The sequence below is a fragment of the Protobothrops mucrosquamatus genome, unplaced genomic scaffold, assembly GCF_001527695.2.
Source record: "Protobothrops mucrosquamatus isolate PMUCROS unplaced genomic scaffold, P.Mucros_1.0 scaffold_181, whole genome shotgun sequence".
Lineage (NCBI taxonomy): Eukaryota > Metazoa > Chordata > Lepidosauria > Squamata > Viperidae > Protobothrops > Protobothrops mucrosquamatus.
The window spans coordinates 166,011-177,074 of NW_015386257.1; the positions used below are offsets into that span (position 1 = coordinate 166,011).

Here is an 11,064-nt window from a genome sequence, read left to right on the forward strand (position 1 = left end):
TGACTCTACCTATCATCTAGCAATGCTTCATGAATGTATCATAGCTATTCAGGGACAGTCTGAAATGAGGTGCTTGGAACTTTATGAAAAACAGCAGAGAGAGCATAGTCTGAAAGAAATGAGCTATGGGGTTATCAGCTGGAGTGCTTTTTTAAGTCAAGGTCAAATGAAATAAGCAGTAAGAGACTGGCTCCCAATGGCAGAGCAATGGATGACACCTTCCCATTTACAACTACGGTATTCACAATTCAGGGCCTGGAACCAAGCAAGTAATTTGGATATATAAAACACAAGATCCCACAAGCACGTCTGACCACTTTGGCATTAAAAAAAGAACACAATGATAAATAAAGGGCTCAAATGTGCTACTCTTTTGTGTCACATAAGACCTTCTGGCCCAATGAAGCTTCTCTCTTTAGCCAAATGTTAGGGCTGGCCCTGATTCCCATTCATTTCTTTGATGTTTGTGGAAGAGATTGCTGGATTATGTCCCAACTCTTAATTAGATCAAAAGAGGATGACATTCAGACTTTTCTAATCCAAGTGCCAAAATGTGTTCAGTGAAGTCATAATTCATGAGGACAACTGACCATCAACTAGTAGTTAATAATTCAGAATTGAATTCTGTTCCAAATTATGCTGGATTATTCTCAGAACCAGCATTGCTTGAGAGAATGAATGTTAAGTAATATGGGGAAAGAAAAACCAAATGTACAGGTATAGTATAGGGGGTACCTTGCTCAATAGTAGTAACTGTGAGAGGGATCTCGGAGTCCTAGTGGACAATCACTTAAATATGAGCCAGCAGTGTGCTGCAGCTGCCAAAAAAGCCAACACAGTGCTAGGCTGCATTAACAGAGGGATAGAATCAAGATCACGTGAAGTGTTAATACCACNCCTTTCCTTTCCTTTCCCCAGAGTAATCCCTACTGATTTTCTGTTTTTGAAATTGAAAAAACATTTCATTTGACTGGTTTTATGCACATTTTAGCACGCACATAGCTCAGATATTTGTTTTATATGCTTTAAAAAAAGTATATTAAAAAGGAGACTAGGAGCCAAGAAATACTGGGTGAAAATAAACAACCCAGGTCACTCTGTCCTGAAAGTTCTGGTTTTGCAAGGAAGATGGGGTAATTTTTGCTGTACTCCAATAATTCTTTTAGTTGTTCTTACTTTATTTTCAGGCTGCCGAGATCAAAAAGGCAAGATTGGAATTTGGGCCCCTGCAGTGCTGCAATGGGAATGGTTCTCCTTTCCCCCTCCCTCCCTCCCTCCTTGCTCCCCTCCCCAACCGAGAGAGCAGAGGATGACAAATGCACGGGGAGAATGTCATTGAGACCTGTGTAATATTCATCAACTTCCTCCAGCCAAACGTAATTTCCATTAATAGAGAACTGGGATTCTTGTCCCAAAATAGCTAGCTGTGTGTTGATAAGGGCCAGCTAGAGGGAGTAGATCTGCACACTCCAGGTCTGGGCAGAGAGTTTTAGGACGCCTCTGGAACTGGACATGTCGGAACGTCAAGTGCCCTTCACTTTTCTACGCAGCCCCAGCTGGGACTGGTACAGAGGCAGCAGGCTCTTGGACCAGTCTTTTGGGATGCCACTGATTCCCGAGGACTGGTACAAGTGGTCTGCAGGGACCACCACCAGCTGGCCAGGTTACGTACGACCTCTGATCAGCTCAAGTCCAGAGCCGGTGGCCGCTACTCCCGTCGTCAGCTCACCGGTTGTAGCCAACCCTGCCTACAACCGGGCTTTGAACCGCCAGTTGAGCAGCGGAATCTCTGAGATCCGGCAGACTTCAGATAGCTGGAAAGTGGCATTGGATGTCAACCACTTTGCACCGGAAGAGTTGATGGTGAAGACAAAGGATGGTGTAGTAGAAATCACTGGTGAGTAGCTTCTCTTGAGGTCTCTCAAACATCTCCCTTCTCCAAATCAGTTCTTCAGCTGTTCCCGCGGCACAGACCAGTGATTTTGAGCCAAATTCTAAGGTCATTAATGGTTGATGCAGTGCTTTGGGGCGGGTAAGGAGGAGTGCTCAGAGGTTTACACTTCATAAATGATAGTTGAGATAAACAGCCTTCCAGTGTGGAGGTTCCATTGTTTGTAGGATTATTGCCTATGAGAAGATGTTGAGCTGATTAATCATCTGTCTTTAACCACTTAATCCATTCATTTAAAAATATTTCTCCTTTGATAGTGTAGTTATTAAAATCTCAATTATAAACACCAATATGTAAAGGAGAATATTTGTATCTCAGGATTGAAATGAGGGGTCCTTGGTGCTCTCTGAGTTTGGTGTTTTCTTGCAGACGTTTCGTTACCCAAACTAGGTAACATTGTCAATGCTAATGAAATGTCTGCAAGAAAACAACCAAGGTCAGATAGGACCAAGGACCCCTCACACCTATATTTATTTTTTATTTATTTTATTTATGGAATTTATATTGAAAGAAATCTGAAATAATACAACTGCCTTATACCACGCAGGCTCTACTCCTTTGCCCTATTTACTTCTTAAATTCTATCCTTTTAAAGTTTTCACACCTTGTTAGCTTTTTTCCCTATAAATTCCCTTTCCTATAAAGATAAACTTTATTGGAGCATTTTGTATTGACCCATCCTTTAGAAATAGGATTTGTTATTTTTTAAATAATATAGATACTAAAATTGCATGAGATATAAAAAAAATCTTTAATACTTGAAATACAGCAGCAGTCTCCAAGTTTGGTCAAGCAAAAATGTGCATTCAGATAATGCATTTCAAATGGGGAAAAAAATGAGCTGTAAACGAACCAATCAATCAATGAGCCTTTTTGAGGACTGGTTTAAGGTTTTAGTCAACTGAAGCCAGCAGTCCTTTCTCTTAGAAAGCCTCGTCAACAGCTTTTGCTAGACAGGTCACAAGAGACTTATTACAGGATTGTACAGAAGGCTCTTTGAGTGCTCAACATGCTTTTAACAGGACATAATGAAGAAGCTCCATTCTCTGGCTCCAGTAGGTTTTTGTGCTATAAAAAGGTCGCATTTTAATTTCAGGTTATTGCTTTATTAAAAACGTGAGGCATTGTGTGACTGCACCTGATTTTATGGCTTTTTTGCTGCAGTCATTAAGCAAATCACTGCAGTCATTAAGCGAGGCATCATGTGTGTTTGCGACTTTCAACCTTCCCTGCCAGTTTCCCCGTTTGCTTTGCTTGAGAGAAGTGGCTGGGAAGGTCGCAAACGGTGATCATGTGACCGTAGGACGCTGCAACTGTTGTAAGTGCAAGCCATTTGCTAAGCATCCGGATCGTTGCACCTGCCGTACGTGTGAGGACTGGTCGTAATTCACTTTTTTCAGTGCCATCGTAACTTTGAATGGTCGCTAAATGAATGGTTGTGAGTCAAGGACTACCTGTAAGGGGGATTCCTAAGCTGCTTCTCTCCCCAGTTGCTTCTGACTATTCTTCCAGCCAACTTCAGACCTTCCAATCCAGCTTGACAATGGGGGCAGGCTGTGCTCAGCCCAGATTATGGCCACTGGAAGACCGTAGCGCACATATCAGGAAGAGAGCGGAGTTCCCTGACGATGGGTTGTAGCACAAGCCCGAAAGCTTGCAAGAATAAACCTTTGGTTCCAGTGACCAACTCAGATCGGATCCTGCAACATTATCCTGGGACACACATGATTACCTGCATTTACTAGAAGACCTGCTAGGTCATTCCTTTGCGGCTGGCTCTTCCCATCCTTGCTGGCTGGTTCCTGGTTGGGCCAATCTACCCATGTCCATCTTTTCCTTTTAGGGACTGTTCCCGTCTCACCAATCCCTGGGCTTTTCCTTTGCTTTCTCAGATGATTGTACACATATTTTCACGCCCACATCCGATACCAGCTCCTTTGATACTGCTATTGGTCTTTTCTCTCTCTCTCTTTCTCTCTCTCTCCCCTCCCCCATCCAAATTTGTAGCACCACAGCTCCCAAACCAAAGCAAACAAGGTGTTCCCTGTTGGCTCCATGGAAAGTTGATAGCAATGAAGAACTGAGAATTCAGCTTCATAGAAAGCAAAGTAGCAAAAATCCTACTTTTGACAGGGAATGTGAGGGAGGCCAAACTTAACAACCCACCTAGGTAAAGGATTTAGGAGTTGGAACATTTACATCCCAACGACTCTCTATCTACTCACCTAAGGAGGTGAGAAATGAAACCTTCCTGGAGGACACAATGAGTATGGAGTTTCCCTAACCAACTTGCTCAGGCTGAAGAAGCTACTTGGATCAGCAGCAAAAACATTTCGAATCAACAGGAAAAGAAGTCCAATTGCCCTGACTCGACTGCCAGACAAAAAAGGAACACGCTTCACCCATCCTGGGCAGAAATCAAAAGGGAGACATCAAAGTTGAATGGTGCACATGCTTCTAAGGCTGGTTTGAGTTAGATTCATTGACTTACTAGGACATTACTGGGTCAGCTGCAAGGTTACTTAAAAATCCACAACTGTCAACCAGCAGTAAACTGAGCAGCCCACAAGCCCAGGTTGAAACAGCTGTGCAGGGCAGTGACCAAGGGGAGGGGGAAATGCCAGGCACTGCAGCCAATCAGAGTTTGGGCTGCTGGTAGAATGAATCAAAGCACTGGAGACCCCCTCTTAGGTCAGAAAATAACAGTTTTGGATTGCAGGTGGAAAACACTCTGGAAATGGCCTAGGAGGTGATGGTGGACAACATTGTCTTTTCCTGCACTCAGAAAATGCTGAATAGCCCAACATCAGTGCACATCTGCCCCTTAAAGTTTAGTTTTTCCAAGAGGCTTCTAGAAAGTGGAAGAAAAAAGAGAGGGAGAGAATGGGGCTGCTGTTATTGCTGATTTTAAGACATTTATGGGACTTCTTTGGGACTTCAGTGGAGATTACAGCCTTGAGTTGACCATAACAACATTGCTGAAATTATAGAAAACAGGGCTTTATATTTGCCTATCAACTATACAAGCAGGAACATAGATCATCTTAGCTGAGCAAAATACAGTACAAATCCATTTAAATGAGTATAATGGCTCCCGGGTCTATGAGCCTTGAAAAGTTTTTGTTTGTGTGTCTGTGTTTTTTTGAGTCAGCCTTGACTAGAGGCAACTGCAGTTTTCTTGGCAAGGTTTTTCAAAAGTGCTTTGCTTTATTCTCCAAGGTCTGAGAATGAAGAACTGGCCCAAGGTCATCCAGCTGGCTATCTAATACCAAGTTCTATGGTGGTCTGTACAACACTATGAATTTAGTACTGAATTATTTCATTTTTCTGTCCACAATACAACCAATCAATAAACCAGCCAAAGAGTTCGGTAGACACAATACGCACTAAGCCAGGGAACAAAACAAATAACAAACTGGCCCAAGCTTAGCCAGTTTAAAGTCTATTGGTCCTGTTTTAAAAACTGGGGACTTCTGACTTTAATTTAGTCCAGTGTTTCTCAACCTTGACAATTTTAAGGCATGTGGACTTCAACTCCCAGAATTCCACAGCCAGCAATGCTGGCTGTGGAATTCTGGGAGTTGAAGTCCACATGCCTTAAAATTGTCAAGGTTGAGAAACACTGATTTAGTCTATTGCAGCAGGATCAACAAATAGTTTTGCATCTTAAAAGACAAATATGGTTCATATAGCTGCAGGATCTTTTGTAGAGGTGGTTCTATCAGAAGCAGTTGTGCAATGCCACTCTTCTGTCTACGAGCAGAGATAAAAAGAACAAAGGTGGGTGAGAGCAGAGGAAGCAAACAAAGAAATTGCATAGCTGGGAAACTTCACTTCCCTATCTCCATTGCCAGCTGGATTGCAGCTGGCCTATTCCATGCTTGATTAAAATCAAGGGACCTGATTAGGTTCCAGATAGATTTTTTTGAAGTATACTATCCAACTTCCCTATAACATAGGTCTCTTGGACTCAACATGCACATTTAAATCATTCTCTAAGGCAAAAAAGATATTTCTCGCTTTTTGCTAAAGTGTGCCGACTCAAAGAGTTTCAAAAGATTACAAGACCAAGTTAGCCAAGCAGTGTATTCATTTAATCACATCATAGACACATTTTTGTCTCAATTCTTATAAAAATAATTGCTTACCAAGCAAGGCTTTCGGGGGGCGGGGTGTCAAAAAAATCAAGGCAGCGCCTATTATCATATGATTGAAGCAACCAATGCAATGTGCCTTGTTCAAAAGGGGCAGGGCTTCAATCATGTGATGACAGCAGCCATGTTGAATTTTTGATCTGGGGAGATTGTCAAAATATCAAGATGGTGGCTACAATTGTGCAATGGAAGCCCTGCCCCTTTTTAAAACTCCACGAGACATGATACATGTAAAACAGGGGTGAGGCTTTGATCATGTGATCATGGCCGCTACCTTGATTTTTTAAATTCCACCTCCCATTGACATCCCTGTCCAACCAATCATCCTCTATGTTAGTTACAATTCTTGCACTATAGTTACTACAAGCATTCTTTATTGTTTTTAAGCCACAGTACATCAATTCTCATATGAACCAGACGCAGCCCGTAGCTGTCTTTGGCTGATCTTGAATAGATAAATGGGAAAAGACCTGTTTGGTGATAGGATGGGAGACCACCCAGTAATCCAGATGCTATACTTGGAAGTTGAAAAATATCTCAGAAGTAGACTATGGCAAAGTACTTCATCTGTTGCCAAGAGAACTATATAGTTGTCCTTTTTGATTATATGGTAGCAAGAGTAGCCAAGTGACCTGAAAACAACTTTCTAAAATACTTTTGGGCTTTAAAACAAGCCTATTATGGTCTGTAGATAAAGCTGCTGTTGATGATTCAGCAGCAGTCACGCAGAAAGAGAAAAAAAATAACAGTTCAATCAGCAGAACCTTGACTGATTCTTTGAAGGCAAGATGAATGTATAGGTAGTCCTTGACTTGCAATCCTTCAAAATTACAATGGCACTGGAAAAATTTACTCACAAAAGGTCCCCATACTTACGTCTGTTGCAGCATCTCTTTGGTCAGGAAATCAAAATTTGGACTCTTGGCAACTGGCATGCATTTACAATGGTTGCATGTATGTCTTCTGCTTATGTGATCACCATTTGTGACCTTCCCAGCTAGCCTCTGACAATGGAGAAAGCCGGATTTGCTTAATGACCATATAATTCACTTAACAACCACAGTGAATTTGGTTTTAAAAAGTGGCAAAAAGGTTGTAAAACTGGGCATCACTCCCTTAACCGCCCTGCTTAACAATGGAAATTCTGATCCAAATTGTGGCTGCTAATTAGTTGAAGATTACCTGTACTGTGTCTACAGCTTCTGACTCTTCCAAAGAATTCTCTCCAAATTCAGCAAGGAACCTTCTGCTCATACTCGTCCAAGAAGACATTTATGCATTTAAATTTTCATTTATTTTAACCATTTTTTAAGTGGAGGAGTCTTACCCAACACCATTACACACAAAATTACTAAAATTAAGGCACAATTTTGCTTAATTGTACTCCTCTGAATAATGGCTATATAAAATTAAATTATTTTTTGTTGGGAAAAACAAAAGAAGGGGAAAGCTACTACCTCCAATAGCTATTTGCAGGGATGTCCACGGGTTGGAAAGTCAGTCTTTCAGACCTTTTTCAGAATAGTCTACATGAACTATGCAGAATAGTCTTTGTAGTCTAAAATGGACTACATAAATCTATTCATTTTTTAAATTGGAAAGCATGGATGGTTCTGTCACAGAGGTATTTTGTTTTCCAGGCAAGCATGAAGAAAGACAAGATGAACACGGATTCATTTCCAGATGTTTCACAAGGAAATACACGTAAGTAGATGTTATGATTCTCCAGATGATCCCTGCATGCAAGAAAGATGGAAGCAATAGCAAACACAGAATTTGCCTCTCCATTATATTCTCTGAATACAGAGAATACAGGAGCCAGGTGAGGCTGTGGTTAGAATGTGGTATTGCAAGCTAATTCTGCCAACTGCCAGCAGTTCGATTCTCACCAGCTCAAGGTTGACTCAACCTTCCATCCTTCCAAGGTTGGTAAAATGAGGACCTAGACCAGTGGTTCTCAACCTTTTTAATGCCATGACCCCAACCGGTCGTAAGTCGAGGACTACCCAACCGGTCGTAAGTCGAGGACTTTCCCTGCCCGGGAGTGCCGCGCATGCGTGGTTCCGCCCCCTGCGCTGGCTGAGGCGTAGCTGGCAAACGGCAGAGACAGAGCAGGCCGACCACCAGTTGGCCCAGCCCAAGGGAGGTAAGGCACCCGCCGGAAAAGGGGGGAAAAATGGCGGACAAAAAAAATGGCGGACAGCCTTGCTTGGCGACCCCCATGAAATGGTCGATCGACCCCAAATGGGGTCCCGACCCACAGGTTGAGAACCACTGACCTAGACAATATGCTAGCTCTGTAAATCGCTTAGAGAGGGCTGTAAAACACTGCGAAGTGGTATACACAGTAAGTCTAAGTGCTATTACTAACTGCTATTGCTGAATAAATATCTGCTTGCAGCTGAACTGGAAGGTTTCTGGGTGTGCAGAAAGCCAGGAAAAGTTATGCTTTATACCAGGGTTGTCCAACCTTGGCAACTTTTAAGACCTGTGGACTTCAACTCCCAGAATTCCACAAGTCTTTAAGTTGCCAAGGTTGGATACCCCTGCTTTACACCCTCTCTTGCAGCTTCAAAACGTACCTCCCCAGCTGTGCAAAGAAATAAGCCTTCAACCTTGGTTTCCTTCCTCTCCATGAGAGAATGGCCCTTAAACATTTTGCATATCCCTTTCTGAAACTTCTTTTGCTCCCTGTATTTCTATAGCAGAGTGAACAGAATTGTGCTCACTTAATACATCAACCACACATGCAGTATTTTATAAAGGGATCATTATATAGGCAGTTTTATTTTTTCCTTTCTTTTATCATGATTCTCAACAGCAGGAAATATAATACCAGATAGTTACATCATCCTATCTAATACTTTAAATGTTGTAAAATACCGACATAATATCAAGTGGAAATCTTTAGAGAGAATGTGGGTTATCAGTGGCCTTTCAAATCTCATAGGACTCCAAGCCCCATTATCCCTGACCATAGAAGATGGTCCACTATGGGTCGCAGCCACTAGTGGCCTGCAGCCTGTTCGAAACTGGGCTGTACAAATGGAGCTGTGTGCGCTTGTGCACGCACCTACCACTCACACAGAACCATCCCCTCTCCCTGCCTGGCTGGACCACCAAGTCAGAAAGGTTGGGGACTATAGATTAGGGCATTGCTGGAATCTATCAGATTTCTAGAAGGCATCTAATACCATACCTCTTCCTACCTTTCTCAATGTCAAATGGGAGGTGTTTCTGGACCCCCGTGTGCCCTATGAGATTATAGTTTGCAGCGTAGTTAAAACCTATGCAAAACAAGGAGAGAAGTAGCAAAACAACAATCAAACAAAATCTTACTAGAAAATCGATACAAGATAAAAAAGGTAAAAGATGGCAAGTGCGATGAAGCGAGAGGTCTTGCTCTCCCTTGCCAAAGGTATGGGTGACGAGCCAGGTCTTCACAGCTCTTCTAAAAAAAATTGAATGGAGGCCATCCAAATCACAGGGGGAGCCAAATTCCAGAAGACAGACATCACTAGAGAGAAGAAACACTTCTAGCGTTCCAATGGGTGACCTTGTTTAATCAAAGGAGACCAGAGCATGTCGATTCTTTATATTTTCCTGTTCAATTTAAGAGAAGAACATCTTCCTTACTTCCCTTATATGAGGAGTGGGGATGAAGGGATTTGCGCTGCTACATAATCTGCTATACAAGTAATCCTCATCTTTGACCACAATTGGGACAAAAATTTCTGTTGCCAAGCAAGGCAGTTGTTAAGTGAGTTGCACCTGATTTTAAGATCTTTTTTGTCATAGTTGTTAAGCTAATTACTGCAGTTGTTAAGTGCAGCTGTTAAGTGAATCATACATTTGTTAAATTGAGTTTGCCTGTCAGAAGATGGCTGAAAAAGTCATAAATTGCAATCACATGACCCCGGAACTTTTCAACCAAGCTCCCAAATTTTGCCAAGCGTGAGGATCAGGTATAAGTGACCTTAGTCAGGGGCACTGTAACTTTGAATGGTTGCTAAATGAATGATTGTGAAGTCAAGGGCTACCTATAGTTTAAGACTGGCAATTATTTTTAATCCTAGTCTTTGGTATCTTGAACTCCTCAGGATTATTACAAGCCACTTTCAAACTATCCTGAGTACTGCTTGTTGAAAAGAAGGGCAATCTGGAGGTTCTTTTACAGATTTACCAGAGGGATAGGACACCAAAGGACCTCCAGAAGTTGCAAAATAATAATTTGCTGGTATCTCTCTATACTGGTTCTGCTGATTGTGGGAAAGGGTCATTCAGTAACAGATGCCCAATTCAGAGGAAGAAAACAGCCCTATGATGTCATTTTGAGGAACCTCATAAGCCCCCCAGACCATTCTGATGTTCTCTTCCTTTCACAGGTTGCCTCCTGGCATTGACGCATCCGTGGTCCGATCATCGCTTTCCCCAGACGGCCTGCTGACAGTAGAGGCGCCCTTGCCCAAACCAGCCATTCAGTCTGCAGAGATCACAATCCCAGTCACTTTCGAAGCCCATGCCCAGATCCCCCCATCAGATGCCAAGAAGCCTGAAGAGGCCACCAAGAAATAAAGACCTTTTGAGATTCATAAGTCTGGTATAGAAAATGGGCATTTAAAATCTCCCATATATTCCATTTTGTAAAGGCATCATTGTAGTGAGGCGTCCGAATAAAACTCTAAGACCTCTACATGATGTTACTATTTTTTTTTTAAAAAAAAAAATTCATGTAAGTTCAGTATTTATTTTCCTTTTCAGAATGTAAGAAAAGAGGAAAAGATCGCTGGGCATCTTTCTTTAACAAGATTGGTCTTTCCCCACAAACATCTCCAGTTAGTTTAGAAGAATTCCCCCCTCAAACTGAGATTTATTTATTTTTATTTATTTATAAAATTTATTGGCCGCTCATCTTACCATAGGGTAACTCTGGGCAGCTTACAGTTACCTCTTAGTGAA

The 11,064-nt window shown here is 42.0% G+C and overlaps 1 protein-coding gene across 1 annotated transcript; it reads left to right on the plus strand.

The window, feature by feature from the left end:
- Window positions 1-1,434: 1,434 nt before the first annotated feature.
- Window positions 1,435-10,798, plus strand: HSPB1 (heat shock protein family B (small) member 1). Its single transcript, XM_015823845.1, has 3 exons — window positions 1,435-1,897; window positions 7,746-7,809; window positions 10,491-10,798. Exons 1-3 carry the CDS (start codon window positions 1,513-1,515, stop codon window positions 10,678-10,680), a joined length of 639 nt encoding a protein of 212 aa, XP_015679331.1. The 5' UTR covers window positions 1,435-1,512; the 3' UTR covers window positions 10,681-10,798.
- The last annotated feature ends 266 nt before the right edge of the window (window positions 10,799-11,064 follow it).